This window comes from Crinia signifera, chromosome 5 (genome assembly GCF_055691185.1).
Source record: "Crinia signifera chromosome 5, ASM5569118v1, whole genome shotgun sequence".
Lineage (NCBI taxonomy): Eukaryota > Metazoa > Chordata > Amphibia > Anura > Myobatrachidae > Crinia > Crinia signifera.
In genome coordinates this window covers 3713858-3732846 of record NC_139221.1, presented here as the reverse complement: position 1 = coordinate 3732846, position 18989 = coordinate 3713858, and the positions used below count along the sequence as shown (strand labels likewise).

Below are 18989 nucleotides of genomic sequence, written 5' to 3'. Positions count from 1 at the left end.
TTCCTGGTCCTGCGTTACTCACGTGTCTCCCCACATTCCTGGTCCTGCGTTACTCACGTCTCCCCACATTCCTGGTCCTGCGTTACACGCGTGTTTTCCCACATTCCATGTCCTGCGTTACTCACGTGTCTCCCCACATTCCATGTCCTGCGTTACTCACGTGTCTCCCCACATTCCTGGTCCTGCGTTACACGCGTGTCTCCCCACATTCCGGGTCCTGCGTTACTCACGTGTCTTTCCGGGTTCTGTGTTACCCACGCGTCTCCCCACATTCCTGGTCCTGCGTTACTCACGTGTCTCCCCAACTTCCATGTCCTGCGTTACTCACGTGTCTCCCCACATTCCTGGTCCTGCGTTACTCACGTGTCTCCCCACATTCCTGGTCCTGCGTTACTCACGTGTCTCCCCCCATTCCTGGTCCTGCTTTAATCACGTGTCTCCCCACATTCCATGTCCTGCGTTACTCACGTGTCTCCCCACATTCCTGGTCCTGCGTTACTCACGTGTCTCCCCACATTCCATGTCCTGCGTTACTCACGTGTCTCCCCACATTCCTGGTCCTGCGTTACTCACGTCTCCCCACATTCCTGGTCCTGCGTTACTCACTTGTCTCCCCCCATTCCTGGTCCTGCTTTAATCACGTGTCTCCCCACATTCCATGTCCTGCGTTACTCACGTGTCTCCCCACATTCCATGTCCTGCGTTACTCACGTGTCTCCCCACATTCCATGTCCTGCGTTACTCACGTCTCCCCACATTCCTGGTCCTGCGTTACTCACGTGTCTCCCCCCATTCCTGGTCCTGCTTTAATCACGTGTCTCACCTCATTCCATGTCCTGCGTTACTCACGTGTCTCCCCACATTCCTGGTCCTGCGTTACTCACGTGTCTCCCCACATTCCTGGTCCTGTGTTACTCACGTCTCCCCACATTCCTGGTCCTGCGTTACACGCGTGTCACCCCACATTCCTGGTCCTGCATTACTCGCGTGTCTCCCCACATTCCTGGTCCTGCATTACTCGCGTGTCTCCCCACATTCCTGGTCCTGCGTTACTCGTGTGTCTCCCCACATTCCATGTCCTGCGTTAATCACGTGTCTCCCCACATTCCTGGTCCTGCGTTACTCACGTGTCTTCCTACATTCCGGGTCCTGCGTTACTCACATGTCTCCCCACATTCCTGGTCCTGCGTTACTCACTTGTCTCCCCACATTCCATGTCCTGCGTTACTCACGTTTCTCCCCACATTCCATGTCCTGCGTTACACGCGTGTCTACCCACATTCCATGTCCTGCGTTACTCACGTGTCTCCCCACATTCCATGTCCTGCGTTACTCACGTTTTTCACCACATTTCATGTCCTGCGTTACTCACGTGTCTCCCCACATTCCATGTCCTGCGTTACTCACGTGTCTCCCCACATTCCTGGTCCTGCGTTATTCACGTGTCTCCCCACATTCCTGGTCCTGCATTACTCACGTGTCTCCCCACATTCCTGGTCCTGCGTTACTCACGTGTCTCACCACATTCCTGGTCCTGCGTTACTCACGTGTCTCACCACATTCCATGTCCTGCGATACTCATGTGTCTCCCCACATTGCTGGACCTGTGTTACTCACGTGTCTCCCCACATTCCTGATTCTGGTCTGGTCCTGCATTATTCACGTGTCTCCCCACATTCCTGGTCCTGCGTTACTCACGTGTCTCCCCACATTCCTGGTCCTGCGTTACTCACGTGTCTCACCACATTCCATGTCCTGCGTTACTCACGTGTCTCCCCACATTCCATGTCCTGCGTTACTCACGTGTCTCCCCACATTCCTGGTCCTGCGTTACTCACGTTTCTCCCCACATTCCTGGTCCTGCGTTACTCACGTGTCTTCCCACATTCCTGGTCCTGCGCTACTCACGTGTCTCCCCACATTCCATGTCCTGCGTTACTCATGTGTCTCCCCACATTTCTGGTCCTGCGTTACTCACGTGTCTCCCCACATTCCCGGTCCTGTGTTACTCACGTGTCTTCCCACATTCCTGATTCTAGTCTGGTCCTGTGTTACTCACGTGTCTCCCCACATTCCTGGTCTTGCGTTACTCACGTGTCTCCCCACATTCCTGGCCCTGCGTTACTCACGTGTCTCCCCACATTTCCGGTCCTGCGTTACTTACGTGTCTCCCCACATTCCTGGTCCTGCGTTACTCACGTGTCTCCCCACATTCCTGGCCCTGCGTTACTCACGTGTCTCCCCACATTCCTGGTTCTGTGTTACTCACGTGTCTCCCCACATTTCCGGTCCTGCGTTACTCACGTGTCTCCCCACATTCCTGGTCCTGCGTTACTCACGTGTCTCCCCACATTCCTGGTCCTGCGTTACTCACGTCTCCCCACATTCCTGGTCCTGCGTTACACGCGTGTCTCCCCACATTCCATGTCCTGCGTTACTCACGTGTCTCCCCACATTCCATGCCCTTTCGTTACTCACGTGTCTCCCCACATTCCTGGTCCTGCGTTACACGCGTGTCTCCCCACATTCCGGGTCCTGCGTTACTCACGTGTCTTTCCGGGTTCTGTGTTACTCACGCGTCTCCCCACATTCCTGGTCCTGCGTTACTCACGTGTCTCCCCAACTTCCATGTCCTGCGTTACTCACGTGTCTCCCCACATTCCTGGTCCTGCGTTACTCACGTGTCTCCCCACATTCCTGGTCCTGCGTTACTCACGTGTCTCCCCCCATTCCTGGTCCTGCTTTAATCACGTGTCTCCCCACATTCCATGTCCTGCGTTACTCACGTGTCTCCCCACATTCCATGTCCTGCGTTACTCACGTGTCTCCCCACATTCCTGGTCCTGCGTTACACGCGTGTCTCCCCACATTCCGGGTCCTGCGTTACTCACGTGTCTTTCCGGGTTCTGTGTTACCCACGCGTCTCCCCACATTCCTGGTCCTGCGTTACTCACGTGTCTCCCCAACTTCCATGTCCTGCGTTACTCACGTGTCTCCCCACATTCCTGGTCCTGCGTTACTCACGTGTCTCCCCACATTCCTGGTCCTGCGTTACTCACGTGTCTCCCCCCATTCCTGGTCCTGCTTTAATCACGTGTCTCCCCACATTCCATGTCCTGCGTTACTCACGTGTCTCCCCACATTCCTGGTCCTGCGTTACTCACGTGTCTCCCCACATTCCATGTCCTGCGTTACTCACGTGTCTCCCCACATTCCTGGTCCTGCGTTACTCACGTCTCCCCACATTCCTGGTCCTGCGTTACTCACTTGTCTCCCCCCATTCCTGGTCCTGCTTTAATCACGTGTCTCCCCACATTCCATGTCCTGCGTTACTCACGTGTCTCCCCACATTCCATGTCCTGCGTTACTCACGTGTCTCCCCACATTCCATGTCCTGCGTTACTCACGTCTCCCCACATTCCTGGTCCTGCGTTACTCACGTGTCTCCCCCCATTCCTGGTCCTGCTTTAATCACGTGTCTCACCTCATTCCATGTCCTGCGTTACTCACGTGTCTCCCTACATTCCTGGTCCTGCGTTACTCACGTGTCTCCCCACATTCCTGGTCCTGCGTTACTCACGTCTCCCCACATTCCTGGTCCTGCGTTACTCACGTGTCTCCCCCCATTCCTGGTCCTGCTTTAATCACGTGTCTCACCTCATTCCATGTCCTGCGTTACTCACGTGTCTCCCCACATTCCTGGTCCTGCGTTACTCACGTGTCTCCCCACATTCCTGGTCCTGCGTTACTCACGTCTCCCCACATTCCTGGTCCTGCGTTACACGCGTGTCACCCCACATTCCTGGTCCTGCATTACTCGCGTGTCTCCCCACATTCCTGGTCCTGCATTACTCGCGTGTCTCCCCACATTCCTGGTCCTGCGTTACTCGTGTGTCTCCCCACATTCCATGTCCTGCGTTAATCACGTGTCTCCCCACATTCCTGGTCCTGCGTTACTCACGTGTCTTCCTACATTCCGGGTCCTGCGTTACTCACATGTCTCCCCACATTCCTGGTCCTGCGTTACTCACTTGTCTCCCCACATTCCATGTCCTGCGTTACTCACGTTTCTCCCCACATTCCATGTCCTGCGTTACACACGTGTCTCCCCACATTCCATGTCCTGCGTTACTCACGTTTTTCACCACATTTCATGTCCTGCGTTACTCACGTGTCTCCCCACATTCCATGTCCTGCGTTACTCACGTGTCTCCCCACATTCCTGGTCCTGCGTTATTCACGTGTCTCCCCACATTCCTGGTCCTGCATTACTCACGTGTCTCCCCACATTCCTGGTCCTGCGTTACTCACGTGTCTCACCACATTCCTGGTCCTGCGTTACTCACGTGTCTCACCACATTCCATGTCCTGCGATACTCATGTGTCTCCCCACATTGCTGGACCTGTGTTACTCACGTGTCTCCCCACATTCCTGATTCTGGTCTGGTCCTGCATTATTCACGTGTCTCCCCACATTCCTGGTCCTGCGTTACTCACGTGTCTCCCCACATTCCTGGTCCTGCGTTACTCACGTGTCTCACCACATTCCATGTCCTGCGTTACTCACGTGTCTCCCCACATTCCATGTCCTGCGTTACTCACGTGTCTCCCCACATTCCTGGTCCTGCGTTACTCACGTTTCTCCCCACATTCCTGGTCCTGCGTTACTCACGTGTCTTCCCACATTCCTGGTCCTGCGCTACTCACGTGTCTCCCCACATTCCATGTCCTGCGTTACTCATGTGTCTCCCCACATTTCTGGTCCTGCGTTACTCACGTGTCTCCCCACATTCCCGGTCCTGTGTTACTCACGTGTCTTCCCACATTCCTGATTCTAGTCTGGTCCTGTGTTACTCACGTCTCCCCACATTCCTGGTCCTGCGTTACACGCGTGTCACCCCACATTCCTGGTCCTGCATTACTCGCGTGTCTCCCCACATTCCTAGTCCTGCGTTACTCGCGTGTCTCCCCACATTCCATGTCCTGCGTTACTCACGTGTCTCCCCACATTCCTGGTCCTGTGTTACTCACGTGTCTCCCCACATTCCTGGTCCTGCGTTACTCACGTGTCTCCCCACATTCCTGGTCCTGCGTTACTCACGTGTCTCCCCACATTCCTGGTCCTGCGTTACTCACGTGTCTCCCCACATTCCTGGCCCTGCGTTACTCACGTGTCTCCCCACATTTCCGGTCCTGCGTTACTTACGTGTCTCCCCACATTCCTGGTCCTGCGTTACTCACGTGTCTCCCCACATTCCTGGCCCTGCGTTACTCACGTGTCTCCCCACATTCCTGGTTCTGTGTTACTCACGTGTCTCCCCACATTTCCGGTCCTGCGTTACTCACGTGTCTCCCCACATTCCTGGTCCTGCGTTACACGCGTGTCTCCCCACATTCCTGGTCCTGCGTTACTCACGTGTCTCCCCACATTCCTGGTCCTGCGTTACTCACGTCTCCCCACATTCCATGTCCTGCGTTACTCACGTGTCTCCCCACATTCCATGTCCTGCGTTACTCACGTGTCTCCCCACATTCCATGTTCTGCGTTACTCACGTGTCTCCCCACATTCCTGGTCCTGCGTTACACGCATGTCTCCCCACATTCCGTGTCCTGCGTTACTCACGTGTCTTTCCGGGTTCTGTGTTACTCACGCGTCTCCCCACATTCCTGGTCCTGCGTTACTCACGTGTCTCCCCAACTTCCATGTCCTGCATTACTCACGTTTCTCCCCACATTCCTGGTCCTGCGTTACTCACGTGTCTCCCCACATTCCTGGTCCTGCGTTACTCACGTGTCTCCCCCCATTCCTGGTCCTGCTTTAATCACGTGTCTCCCCACATTCCTGGTCCTGCGTTACTCACGTGTCTCCCCACATTCCATGTCCTGCGTTACTCACGTGTCTCCCCACATTCCTGGTCCTGCGTTACTCACGTCTCCCCACATTCCTGGTCCTGCGTTACTCACTTGTCTCCCCCCATTCCTGGTCCTGCTTTAATCACGTGTCTCCCCACATTCCATGTCCTGCGTTACTCACGTGTCTCCCCACATTCCTGGTCCTGCGTTACTCACGTGTCTCCCCACATTCCATGTCCTGCGTTACTCACGTGTCTCCCCACATTCCTGGTCCTGCGTTACTCACGTCTCCCCACATTCCTGGTCCTGCGTTACACGCTTGTCACCCCACATTCCTGGTCCTGCATTACTCGCGTGTCTCCCCACATTCCTAGTCCTGCGTTACTCGCGTGTCTCCCCACATTCCATGTCCTGCGTTAATCACGTGTCTCCCCACATTCCTGGTCCTGCGTTACTCACGTGTCTCCCCACATTCCTGGTCCTGCGTTACTCACGTGTCTCCCCACATTCCTGGTCCTGCGTTACTCACGTGTCTCCCCACATTCCTGGTCCTGCGTTACTCACGTGTCTCCCCACATTCCTGGTCCTGCGTTACTCACGTGTCTTTCCGGGTTCTGTGTTACTCACGCGTCTCCCCATGTTCTGTGTTACTCATGTGTCTCCCCACGTTCCGGGTTCTGTGTTACTCACGCGTCTCCCCATGTCCTGCGTTTCTCACTTGTCTCCCCACGTTCCGGGTTCTGTGTTACTCACGCGTCTCCCCATGTTCTGTGTTACTCACGCGTCTCCCCATGTTCTGTGTTACTCACGTGTCTCCCCACATTCCGGTTTCTGTGTTACTCACTTGTCTCCCCACGTTCCGGGTTCTGTGTTACTCACGTGTCTCCCCACGTTCCGGGTTCTGTGTTTCTCACGTGTCTCCCCACGTTCCAGGTTCTTTGTTACTCACGTGTCTCCCCACGTTCCGGGTTCTGTGTTACTCACGTGTCTCCCCACGTTCCGGGTTCTGTGTTTCTCACGTGTCTCCCCATGTTCTGTGTTACTCATGTGTCTCCCCACGTTCCGGGTTCTGTGTTACTCACGCGTCTCCCCATGTCCTGCGTTTCTCACTTGTCTCCCCACGTTCCGGGTTCTGTGTTACTCACGCGTCTCCCCATGTTCTGTGTTACTCACGTGTCTCCCCACGTTTCGGGTTCTGTGTTACTCACGCGTCTCCCCATGTTCTGTGTTACTCACGTGTCTCCCCACATTCCGGTTTCTGTGTTACTCACTTGTCTCCCCACGTTCCGGGTTCTGTGTTACTCACGTGTCTCCCCACGTTCCGGGTTCTGTGTTTCTTACGTGTCTCCCCACGTTCCGGGTTCTGTGTTACTCACGCGTCTCCCCACGTTCCTGGTTCTGTGTTACTCACGCGTCTCCCCACGTTCCGGGTTCTTTGTTACTCACGTGTCTCCCCATGTTCCGGGTTCTGTGTTTCTCACGTGTCTCCCCACGTTCCGGGTTCTGTGTTACTCACGCGTCTCCCCACGTTCCGGGTCCTGTGTTACTCACTTGTCTCCCCACGTTCCGGGTTCTGTGTTACTCACGTGTCTCCCCACGTTCCGGGTTCTGTGTTTCTCACGTGTCTCCCCACGTTCCAGGTTCTTTGTTACTCACGTGTCTCCCCACGTTCCGGGTTCTGTGTTTCTCACGTGTCTCCCCACGTTCCGGGTTCTGTGTTACTCATGCGTCTCCCCACGTTCCGGGTTCTTTGTTACTCACGTGTGTCCCCACGTTCCGGGTTCTGTGTTTCTCACGTGTCTCCCCACGTTCCGGGTTCTGTGTTACTCATGCGTCTCCCCACGTTCCGGGTTCTGTGTTACTCACGTGTCTCCCCAAACTCCAGGTCCTGCGTTATTGCTGCTCGTCCCCGCGCACCATTGAGGTTCTGCTGAACACATACAGTAGGCTGAGGGGAACAGAGGACTGGGCTGAGGCTGTACCAGAGGAAGAACAACAGGTCAGTCTGTGTCACAGTGTGTTACTATGCGTCCTTGTAATTGGTTACCTATCCCATACCCTCCAACATGATCCATTCCATTAGGTACAAAATGTTCTGTTCCTGGACTTCCCTGCCAGTGGCAGTTACAAAGGTGGGGCTGCAGCACAGTCCAATATTCAAAGAGGGGGTCACATCAACTGTCAGTGAGTCCAGGACAGTGGTGTTTGGGGTGGCCTTAGGTGTGACCCCCCTCTTTGAATATTGGACTGTGCTGCAGCCCCACCTTTGTAACTGCTGTACTTTGGTACCCCCCCCCATTACCTGCATTGCCCTATACTGTTACTCTTTGTTTAATATTATAAATGTCCCGAGTCTGACACCTTTCTCGGAAATCTTGCTGCTATGACTCTCTTGCTGCCCCTGTAACCCTGACACGGTCTCTGTAACTCTCTTGCTGTCCCTGTAACCCTGACACAGTCTCTGTGACTCTCTTGCTGTCCCTGTAACCCTGACACGGTCTCTGTAGCACTCTTGCTGTCCCTGTGACCCTGACACAGTCCCTGTAACACTCTTGCTGTCCCTGTAACCCTGACACAGTCTCTGTGACTCTCTTGCTGTCCCTGTGACCCTGACACGGTCTCTGTAACACTCTTGCAGTCCCTGTAACCCTGACATGATCTCTGTATCTCTTGCTGTCCCTGTAACCCTGACACGGTCTCTGTAACTCTCTTGCTGTCCCTGTAACCCTGACATGGTCTCTGTAACTCTCTTGCTGTCCCTGTAACCCTGACACGGTCTCTGTGACTCTATTGCTGTCCCTGTAACCCTGACACGGTCTCTGTAACTCTCTTGCTGTCCCTGTAACCCTGACACGATCTTTGTAACTCCTCTTGCTGTCTCTGTAACACTGACACAGTGTCTTTAACTTTTTCTGTCCCTGTAACCCTGACACGGTCTCTGTAACTCTCTTGCTGTCCCTGTAACCCTGACACGGTCTCTGTAACTCTCTTGCTGTCCCTGTAACCCTGACACGGTCTCTGTAACTCTCTTGCTGTCCCTGTAACCCTGACACGGTCTCTGTAACTCTCTTGCTGTCCCTGTAACCCTGGCACGGTCTCTGTAACTCTCTTGCTGTTCCTGTAACCCTGACACGATCTCTGTAACTCTCTTGCTGTCCCTGTAACCCTGACACGATCTATGTAACTCTCTTGCTGTCCCTGTATCCCTGACACGGTCTCTGTAACTCACTTGCTGTCCCTGTAACCCTGACACGGTCTCTGTAACTCTCTTGCTGTCCCTTTATCCCTGACACGATCTCTGTAACACTCTTGCGGTCCCTGTAACCCTGACACGATCTCTGTAACAATCTTGCGGTCCCTGTAACCCTGACACGGTCTCTGTAACTCTCTTGCTGTCCCTGTAACCCTGACACGATCTCTGTAACACTCTTTCTGTCCCTGTATCCCTGACACGATCTCTGTAACACTCTTGCTGTCCCTGTAACCCTGGCACGGTCTCTGTAACTCTCTTGCTGTCCCTGTAACCCTGACACGGTCTCTGTAACACTCTTGCTGTCCCTGTAACCCTGACACGGTGTCTGTAACTCTCTTGCTGTCCCTGTAACCCTGACACGGTCTCTGTAACTCTCTTGCTGTCCCTGTAACCCTGACACGGTCTCTGTAACTCTCTTGCTGTCCCTGTAACCCTGACACGGTCTCTGTAACTCTCTTGCTGTCCCTGTAACCCTGACAGGGTCTCTGTAACTCTCTTGCTGTCCCTGTAACCCTGACACGGTCTCTGTAACTCTCTTGCTGTCCCTGTAACCCTGACACGGTCTCTGTAACTCTCTTGCTGTCCCTGTAACCCTGACACGGTCTCTGTAACTCTCTTGCTGTCCCTGTAACTCTGACAGTCTCCTTTTTGCCTCTGTTCTGACTTTCCAGCTCCGAGCTTACCACATTTATCTTTTCCTCATTCTAGAAGCACTCCCAATTCTTCCAGTCGGTTTTCTCGCTGTCTCGCAGCCCACGCTCTCTACAACACCTCTGTCGCTGTGCTCTACGATTTCATTTGGAGGGAAGTCTCGCCCAGGCACTGCCCATGTTGCCACTGCCACCTTCACTCTTGGAATTCCTACAGTTGCGTTTTGAAGGTGTTCTGTACTGACTGTTCCCCCGATCTCCTAACACTCCAACCTTATGTATCCCGCTGTGTGTGTATGATGGTAAGGTAACGACCTCACAAATAACCAAATGATGCCCGATCTGTATTTTTCCTCATTTCCTTCCTGACACAGAGAATATGATTTCACCCAATTAACAGAGTGACCCTTGGTCCCAGTATGTGAGATAACGCGTTTTATCCTCGAACTGATCTAAATTTACCGATTTGTAAGAATAATAAATATTTGTTAAGTATGGAAGAAACTGACTTCTTCATTGTGGCCAGGATACCGGACCAGAAATTCATTGGCAACTAGTATGGTCTGACAAGCACTGCTGCTGGGCAGCTGGAAACCCTCCTCTGAGGTCTCCAGGACTCCGCCTCCGATTCAGCATAAGTTGTAACTTTACTGGTCCCGTCCCGCAATGCAAACAGAAACGTGTGTATGTGCTTCACTATACTGCTCGCACATTACCAATGACGTTGTGTCCCCCTCTCCAAACGGTGCAGTCCGGCCTGTGGGGGGGACTTATTCGGCAGCTATGATAGAAACAGGCAAAATGGGATGAGAGTTCATGTAACACACCTTTCCTGAAACGCCTGCCATTTCCATGACACTCCCAGATAACGGCCGGGTGACTCTCCCAGGTGACGGCCGGGTGACTCTCCCAGGTAACGGCCGGGTGACTCTCCCAGGTAACGGCCGGGTGACACTCCCAGGTAACGGCCGGGTGACACTCCCAGGTAACGGCCGGGTGACACTCCCAGGTAACGGCCGGGTGACACTCCCAGGTAACGGCCGGGTGACACTCCCAGGTGACGGCCGGGTGACACTCCCAGGTGACGGCCGGGTGACTCTCCCAGGTGACGGCCCGGTGACTCTCCCAGGTGACGGCCCGGTGACTCTCCCAGGTGACGGCCCGGTGACTCTCCCAGGTGACGGCCCGGTGACTCTCCCAGATAACGGCCGGGTGACTCTCCCAGATAACGGCCGGGTGACTCTCCCAGATAACGGCCGGGTGACACTCCCAGATAACGGCCGGGTGACTCTCCCAGGTGACGGCCCGGTGACTCTCCCAGGTGACGGCCCGGTGACTCTCCCAGGTGACGGCCCGGTGACTCTCCCAGGTGACGGCCGGGTGACTCTCCCAGATAACGGCCGGGTGACTCTCCCAGATAACGGCCGGGTGACTCTCCCAGATAACGGCCGGGTGACTCTCCCAGATAACGGCCGGGTGACTCTCCCAGATAACGGCCGGGTGACTCTCCCAGATAACGGCCGGGTGACTCTCCCAGATAACGGCCGGGTGACTCTCCCAGATGACGGCCGGGTGACTCTCCCAGATGACGGCCGGGTGACTCTCCCAGGTGACGGCCCGGTGACTCTCCCAGGTGACGGCCCGGTGACTCTCCCAGGTGACGGCCCGGTGACTCTCCCAGGTGACGGCCCGGTGACTCTCCCAGGTAACGGCCGGGTGACTCTCCCAGGTAACGGCCGGGTGACACTCCCAGATAACGGCCGGGTGACTCTCCCAGATAACGGCCGGGTGACTCTCCCAGATAACGGCCGGGTGACTCTCCCAGGTGACTCTCCCAGGTGACGGCCGGGTGACTCTCCCAGGTGACTCTCCCAGGTGACGGCCGGGTGACTCTCCCAGGTGACGGCCGGGTGACTCTCCCAGGTGACGGCCGGGTGACTCTCCCAGGTGACTCTCCCAGGTGACGGCCGGGTGATTCTCCCAGGTGACGGCCGGGTGACTCTCCCAGGTGACGGCCGGGTGACACTCCCAGGTGACGGCCGGGTGACTCTCCCAGATAACGGCCGGGTGACTCTCCCAGATAACGGCCGGGTGACTCTCACAGATAACGGCCGGGTGACTCTCCCAGATAACGGCCGGGTGACAAGAAACAAACGCCTGACAACCAACATACTGAATTTTGTTACTGTTCGGGCTCATGCATGTGCACAACCATAATTACACATGTGCACTACCATCCTTACACATGTGCACTACACTACCATCCTTACATATGTGCACTACACTACCATCCTTACACATGTGCACTACCATCCTTACACATGTGCACTACACTACCATCCTTACACATGTGCACTACACTACCATAATTACACATGTGCACTACCATCCTTATACACGTGCACTACTCTACCATCCTTATACATGTGCACTACACTACCATCCTTACACATGTGCACTACCATCCTTACACATGTGCACTACACTACCATCCTTACACATGTGCACTACACTACCATAATTACACATGTGCACTACCATCCTTATACACGTGCACTACTCTACCATCCTTATACATGTGCACTACACTACCATCCTTACACATGTGCACTACACTACCATCCTTACACATGTGCACTACACTACCATCCTTACACATGTGCACTACACTACTATCATTATGCATGTGCACTACACTACCATCCTTACGCATGTGCACTTCCATCCTTATGCATGTGCATTACCATCCTTATGCATGTGCACTACCATCCTTACACATGTGCACTACCATCCTTAAACATTTGAATTTGTACAACCACAATCAAGTCTCAATTGGGCCCATAATACAATGGTATCAGTAACATAAGTATAATGCACTGTTATGACATCTTTGATGTATAGGGTACAAAGTAATGACATCAGTAACCCCCTTATACAGACTGATACCACAGTTATACACAGCGACCCCCTTATACAGGCTGTACCCCAGTTATACGCAGTGACCCCCTTATACAGGCTGATACCCCAGTTAAACACAGCGACCCCCTTATACAGGCTGTACCCCAGTTATACGCAGTGACCCCATTATACAGGCTGATACCCCAGTTATACACAGCGACCCCCTTATACAGGCTGATACCCCAGTTATACACAGCGACCCCCTTATACAGGCTGATACCCCAGTTATACACAGCGACCCCCTTATACAGGCTATACCCCAGTTATACGCAGCGACCCCCTTATACAGGCTGATACCCCAGTTACACACAGCGACCCCCTTATACAGGCTGATACCCCAGTTACACGCAGCGACCCCCTTATACAGACTGATACCCCAGTTATACACAGCGACCCCCTTATACAGGCTATACCCCAGTTATACACAGCGACCCCCTTATACAGACTGATACCCCAGTTATACACAGCGACCCCCTTATACAGGCTATACCCCAGTTATACACAGCGACCCCCTTATACAGGCTGATACCCCAGTTATATACAGCGACCCCCTTATACAGGCTGATACCCCAGTTATACACAGCAACCCCCTTATACAGGCTGATACCCCAGTTATACACAGCGACCCCCTTATACAGGCTATACCCCAGTTATACACAGCGACCCCCTTATACAGGCTGATACCCCAGTTATACACAGCGACCCCCTTATACAGGCTGATACCCCAGTTATACACAGCGACCCCCTTATACAGGCTATACCCCAGTTATACACAGCGGCCGACCCCCTTATACAGGCTATACTCCAGTTATACAGAGCGACCCCTTTATACAGGCTGATACCCCAGTTATACACAGCGACCCCCTTATACAGGCTGATACCCCAGTTATACACAGCAACCCCCTTATACAGGCTGATACCCCAGCTATACACAGCAACCCCCTTATACAGGCTGATACCCCAGTTATACACAGCGACCCCTATATACAGGCTGATACCCCAGTTATACACAGCGACCCCCTTATACAGGCTGATACCCCAGTTATACACAGCGACCCCCTTATACAGGCTGATACCCCAGTTATACACAGCGACCCCCTTATACAGGCTGATACCCCAGTTATACGCAGCGACCCCCTTATACAGGCTGATACCCCAGTTATACGCAGCGACCCCCTTATACAGGCTGATACCCCAGTTATACACAGCAACCCCCTTATACAGGCTGATACCCCAGTTATACACAGCAACCCCCTTATACAGGCTGATACCCCAGTTATACGCAGTTAACCCCCTTATACAGGCTGATACCCCAGTTATACGCAGTAACCCCCTTATACAGGCTGATACCCCAGTTATATGCAGTAACCCCCTTATACAGGCTGATACCCCAGTTATACGCAGTAACCCCCTTATACAGGCTGATACCCCAGTTATACGCAGTAACCCCCTTATACAAGCTGATACCCCAGTTATACGCAGTAACCCCCTTATACAGGCTGATACCCCAGTTATACGCAGTAACCCCCTTATACAGGCTGATACCCCAGTTATACGCAGTAACCCCCTTATACAGGCTGATACCCCAGTTATACGCAGTAACCCCCTTATACAGGCTGATACCCCAGTTATACGCAGTAACCGCCTTATACAGGCTGATACCCCAGTTATACACAGCGACCCCCTTATACAGGCTGATACCCCAGTTATACACAGCAACCCCCTTATACAGGCTGATACCCCAGTTATACACAGCGACCCCCTTATACGGGCTGATACCCCAGTTATACACAGTAATCCCCTTATACAGGCTGATACCCCAGTTATACGCAGTAACCCCCTTATACAGGCTGATACCCCAGTTATACGCAGTAACCCCCTTATACAGGCTGATACCCCAGTTATACGCAGTAACCCCCTTATACAGGCTGATACCCCAGTTATACGCAGTAACCCCCTTATACAGGCTGATACCCCAGTTATACGCAGTAACCCCCTTATACAGGCTGATACCCCAGTTATACGCAGTAACCCCCTTATACAGGCTGATACCCCAGTTATACGCAGTAACCGCCTTATACAGGCTGATACCCCAGTTATACGCAGTAACCCCCTTATACAGGCTGATACCCCAGTTATACGCAGTAACCCCCTTATACAGGCTGATACCCCAGTTATACGCAGTAACCCCCTTATACAGGCTGATACCCCAGTTATACACAGCGACCCCCATATACAGGCTGATACCCCAGTTATACACAGCGACCCCCTTATACAGGCTGATACCCCAGTTATACGCAGTGACCGCCTTATACAGGCTGATACCCCAGTTATACACAGCAACCCCCTTATACAGGCTGATACCCCAGTTATACGCAGTTAACCCCCTTATACAGGCTGATACCCCAGTTATACGCAGTAACCCCCTTATACAGGCTGATACCCCAGTTATATGCAGTAACCCCCTTATACAGGCTGATACCCCAGTTATACACAGCGACCCCCATATACAGGCTGATACCCCAGTTATACACAGCGACCCCCTTATACAGGCTGATACCCCAGTTATACGCAGTGACCGCCTTATACAGGCTGATACCCCAGTTATACAGCGACCCCTATATACAGGCTGATACCCCAGTTATACACAGCGACCCCCTTATACAGGCTGATACCCCAGTTATACACAGCGACCCCCTTATACAGGCTGATACCCCAGTTATACGCAGCGACCCCCTTATACAGGCTGATACCCCAGTTATACGCAGCGACCCCCTTATACAGGCTGATACCCCAGTTATACACAGCGACCCCCTTATACAGGCTATACCCCAGTTATACACAGCGACCCCCTTATACAGGCTGATACCCCAGTTATACAGAGCGACCCCTTTATACAGGCTGATACCCCAGTTATACACAGCGACCCCCTTATACAGGCTGATACCCCAGTTATACACAGCAACCCCCTTATACAGGCTGATACCCCAGTTATACACAGCGACCCCCTTATACAGGCTGATACCCCAGTTATACACAGCGACCCCCTTATACAGGCTGATACCCCAGTTATACACAGCGACCCCCTTATACAGGCTGATACCCCAGTTATACACAGCGACCCCCTTATACAGGCTGATACCCCAGTTATACACAGCGACCCCCTTATACAGGCTGATACCCCAGTTATACACAGCGACCCCCTTATACAGGCTGATACCCCAGTTATACACAGCGACCCCCTTATACAGGCTGATACCCCAGTTATACACAGCGACCCCCTTATACAGGCTGATACCCCAGTTATACACAGCGACCCCCTTATACAGGCTGATACCCCAGTTATACACAGTAATCCCCTTATACAGGCTGATACCCCAGTTATACACAGCGACCCCCTTATACAGGCTGATACACCAGTTATACACAGCGACCCCCTTATACAGGCTGATACCCCAGTTATACACAGTAATCCCCTTATACAGGCTGATACCCCAGTTATACGCAGTAACCCCCTTATACAGGCTGATACCCCAGTTATACACAGCGACCCCCTTATACAGGCTGATACCCCAGTTATACGCAGTAACCCCCTTATACAGGCTGATACCCCAGTTATACACAGCGACCCCCTTATACAGGCTGATACCCCAGTTATACACAGCGACCCCCTTATACAGGCTGATACCCCAGTTATACACAGCGACCCCCTTATACAGGCTGATACCCCAGTTATACACAGCGACCCCCTTATACAGGCTGATACCCCAGTTATACGCAGTAACCCCCTTATACAGGCTGATACCCCAGTTATACACAGCGACCCCCTTATACAGGCTGATACCCCAGTTATACACAGCGACCCCCTTATACAGGCTATACCCCAGTTATAGACAGCGACCCCCTTATACAGGCTGATACCCCAGTTATACACAGCAACCCCCTTATACAGGCTGATACCCCAGTTATACACAGTGACCCCTTTATACAGGCTGATACCCCAGTTATACACAGCGACCCCCTTATACAGGCTATACCCCAGTTATACACAGCGACCCCCTTATACAGGCTGATACCCCAGTTATACGCAGTGACCCCCTTATAAAGGGCAGGCTGAAGGGAAGTCAGAAAATGAAGCTAGAAGACTACAAAATAAGAGAAATGATTACTAACTATATATATAATTATTATAATAAACGGGCAGTATGGCCGTTGTAATGGTTACATTACTGCCTCATGGTCATGGTTTCTATCCCCACCATGTGTTATATATACAGGGCAGTACGGATGGTGTAATGGTTATAGCATTACTGCCTCACAGCACTGAGGTCATGGGTTCTATCCCCACCATGTGTTATATATACAGGGCAGTACGGACGGTGTAATGGTTATATTACTGCCTCACAGCGCTGAGGTCATGGGTTCTATTCCCACCATGTGTTATATATATATATATATATATATATATATATATATATACGGGGCAGTACGGGTGGTGTAATGATTAGTGCCTCACAGCACTGAGGTCATGGGTTCTATTCCCACCATGTGTTATATATACAGGGCAGTACGGATGGTGTAATGGTTATATTACTGCCTCACAGCACTGAGGTCATGGGTTCTATCCCCACCATGTGTTATATATACAGGGCAGTACGGATGGTGTAATGGTTAGTATTACTGCCTCACAGCACTGAGGTCATGGGTTCTATCCCCACCATGTGTTATATATACGGGGCAGTACGGACGGTGTAATGGTTACATTACTGCCTCACAGCACTGAGGTCATGTGTTCTATCCCCACCATGTGTTATATATACAGGGCAGTACGGATGGTGTAATGGTTACATTACTGCCTCACAGCACTGAGGTCATGGGTTCTATCCCCACCATGTGTTATATATACAGGGCAGTACGGATGGTGTAATGGTTAGTATTACTGCCTCACAGCACTGAGGTCATGGGTTCTATCCCCACCATGTGTTATATATACGGGGCAGTACGGATGGTGTAATGCAGTGTTTTTCAACCACTGTGCCGTGGCACACTAGTGTGCCTTGAGCTGTTCTCAAGTGTGCCCCCAGATCTAGAGATGCCCAAACCAGTTTACAGCCACCACCAGTTCAACTGTTATATACTGGTCTCTTCTTTTCATGTAATGGGCCAATGTATTTTATTTTTGTTACCTGTGGGGACCAGTGTGATTGTTTTTTTTTATATGGGGGCCAATAGGTTGGATTTCTTTCCTGTGGGGGCCAATATTTTTTGCCCTGTGGGGATCTCATGGTGTGCCTTGGCAAATATAAAATCTTATTTAGTGTGCCGCAAGGTAAAAAGGTTGAAAATCACTGGTGTAATGGTTACATTACTGCCTCACAGCACTGAGGTCATGGGTTCTATCCCCACCATGTGTTATATATACGGGGCAGCAGTACGGATGGTGTAATGGTTACAGTACTGCCTCATGGTCATGGGTTCTATTCCCACCATGTGTTATATATACAGGGCAGTACGGATGGTGTAATGGTTAGTATTACTGCCTCACAGCACTGAGGTCATGGGTTCTATTCCTACCATGTGTTATATATACTGGGCAGTACAGATGGTGTAATGGTTAGCATTACTGCCTCACAGCGCTGAGGTCATGGGTTCTATCCCCACCATGTGTTATATATATATATGGGGCAGTATGGACGGTGTAATGGTTATAGCATTACTGCCTCACTACACTGATGTCATGGGTTCTATTCCCACCATGTGTTATATATACGGGGCAGTACGGACGGTGTAATGTTACATTACTGCCTCACAGCACTGAGGTCATGGGTTCTATCCCCACCATGTGTTATATATACAGGGCAGTACGGACGGTGAAATGGTTATAGCATTACTGCCTCACAGCACTGAGGTCATGGGTTCTATCCCCACCATGTGTTATATATACGGGGCAGTACGGACGGTGTAATGGTTACATTACTGCCTCACAGCACTGAGGTCATGGGTTCTATCCCCACCATGTGTTATATATACGGGGCAGTACGGACGGTGCAATGGTTACATTACTGCCTCACAGCGCTGAGGTCATGGGTTCTATCCCCACCATGTGTTATATATACAGGCAGTACGGACGGTGTAATGGTTACATTACTGCCTCACAGCACTGAGGTCATGGGTTCTATTCCCACCATGTGTTATATATACAGGGCAGTACGGATGGTGTAATGGTTAGCATTACTGCCTCACAGTGCTAAGGTCATGGGTTCTATTCCCACCA

The 18989-nt window shown here is 52.3% G+C and overlaps 1 protein-coding gene across 2 annotated transcripts in view; it reads left to right on the top strand.

Moving 5' to 3' along the window:
• The window catches only part of ASB10 (ankyrin repeat and SOCS box containing 10), a 111164-nt gene extending 100942 nt beyond the window's left edge, over window positions 1-10222 (top strand). For both annotated transcript variants that reach the window (XM_083186179.1, XM_083186178.1), the window contains exons 4-5: window positions 7740-7853; window positions 9816-10222. In XM_083186179.1, the coding sequence (XP_083042305.1) occupies window positions 7740-7853; window positions 9816-10001 (300 nt within the window). In that variant the 3' untranslated portion in view covers window positions 10002-10222. The remainder of the gene's footprint in view (window positions 1-7739; window positions 7854-9815) is intronic.
• Window positions 10223-18989: the final 8767 nt, after the last annotated feature.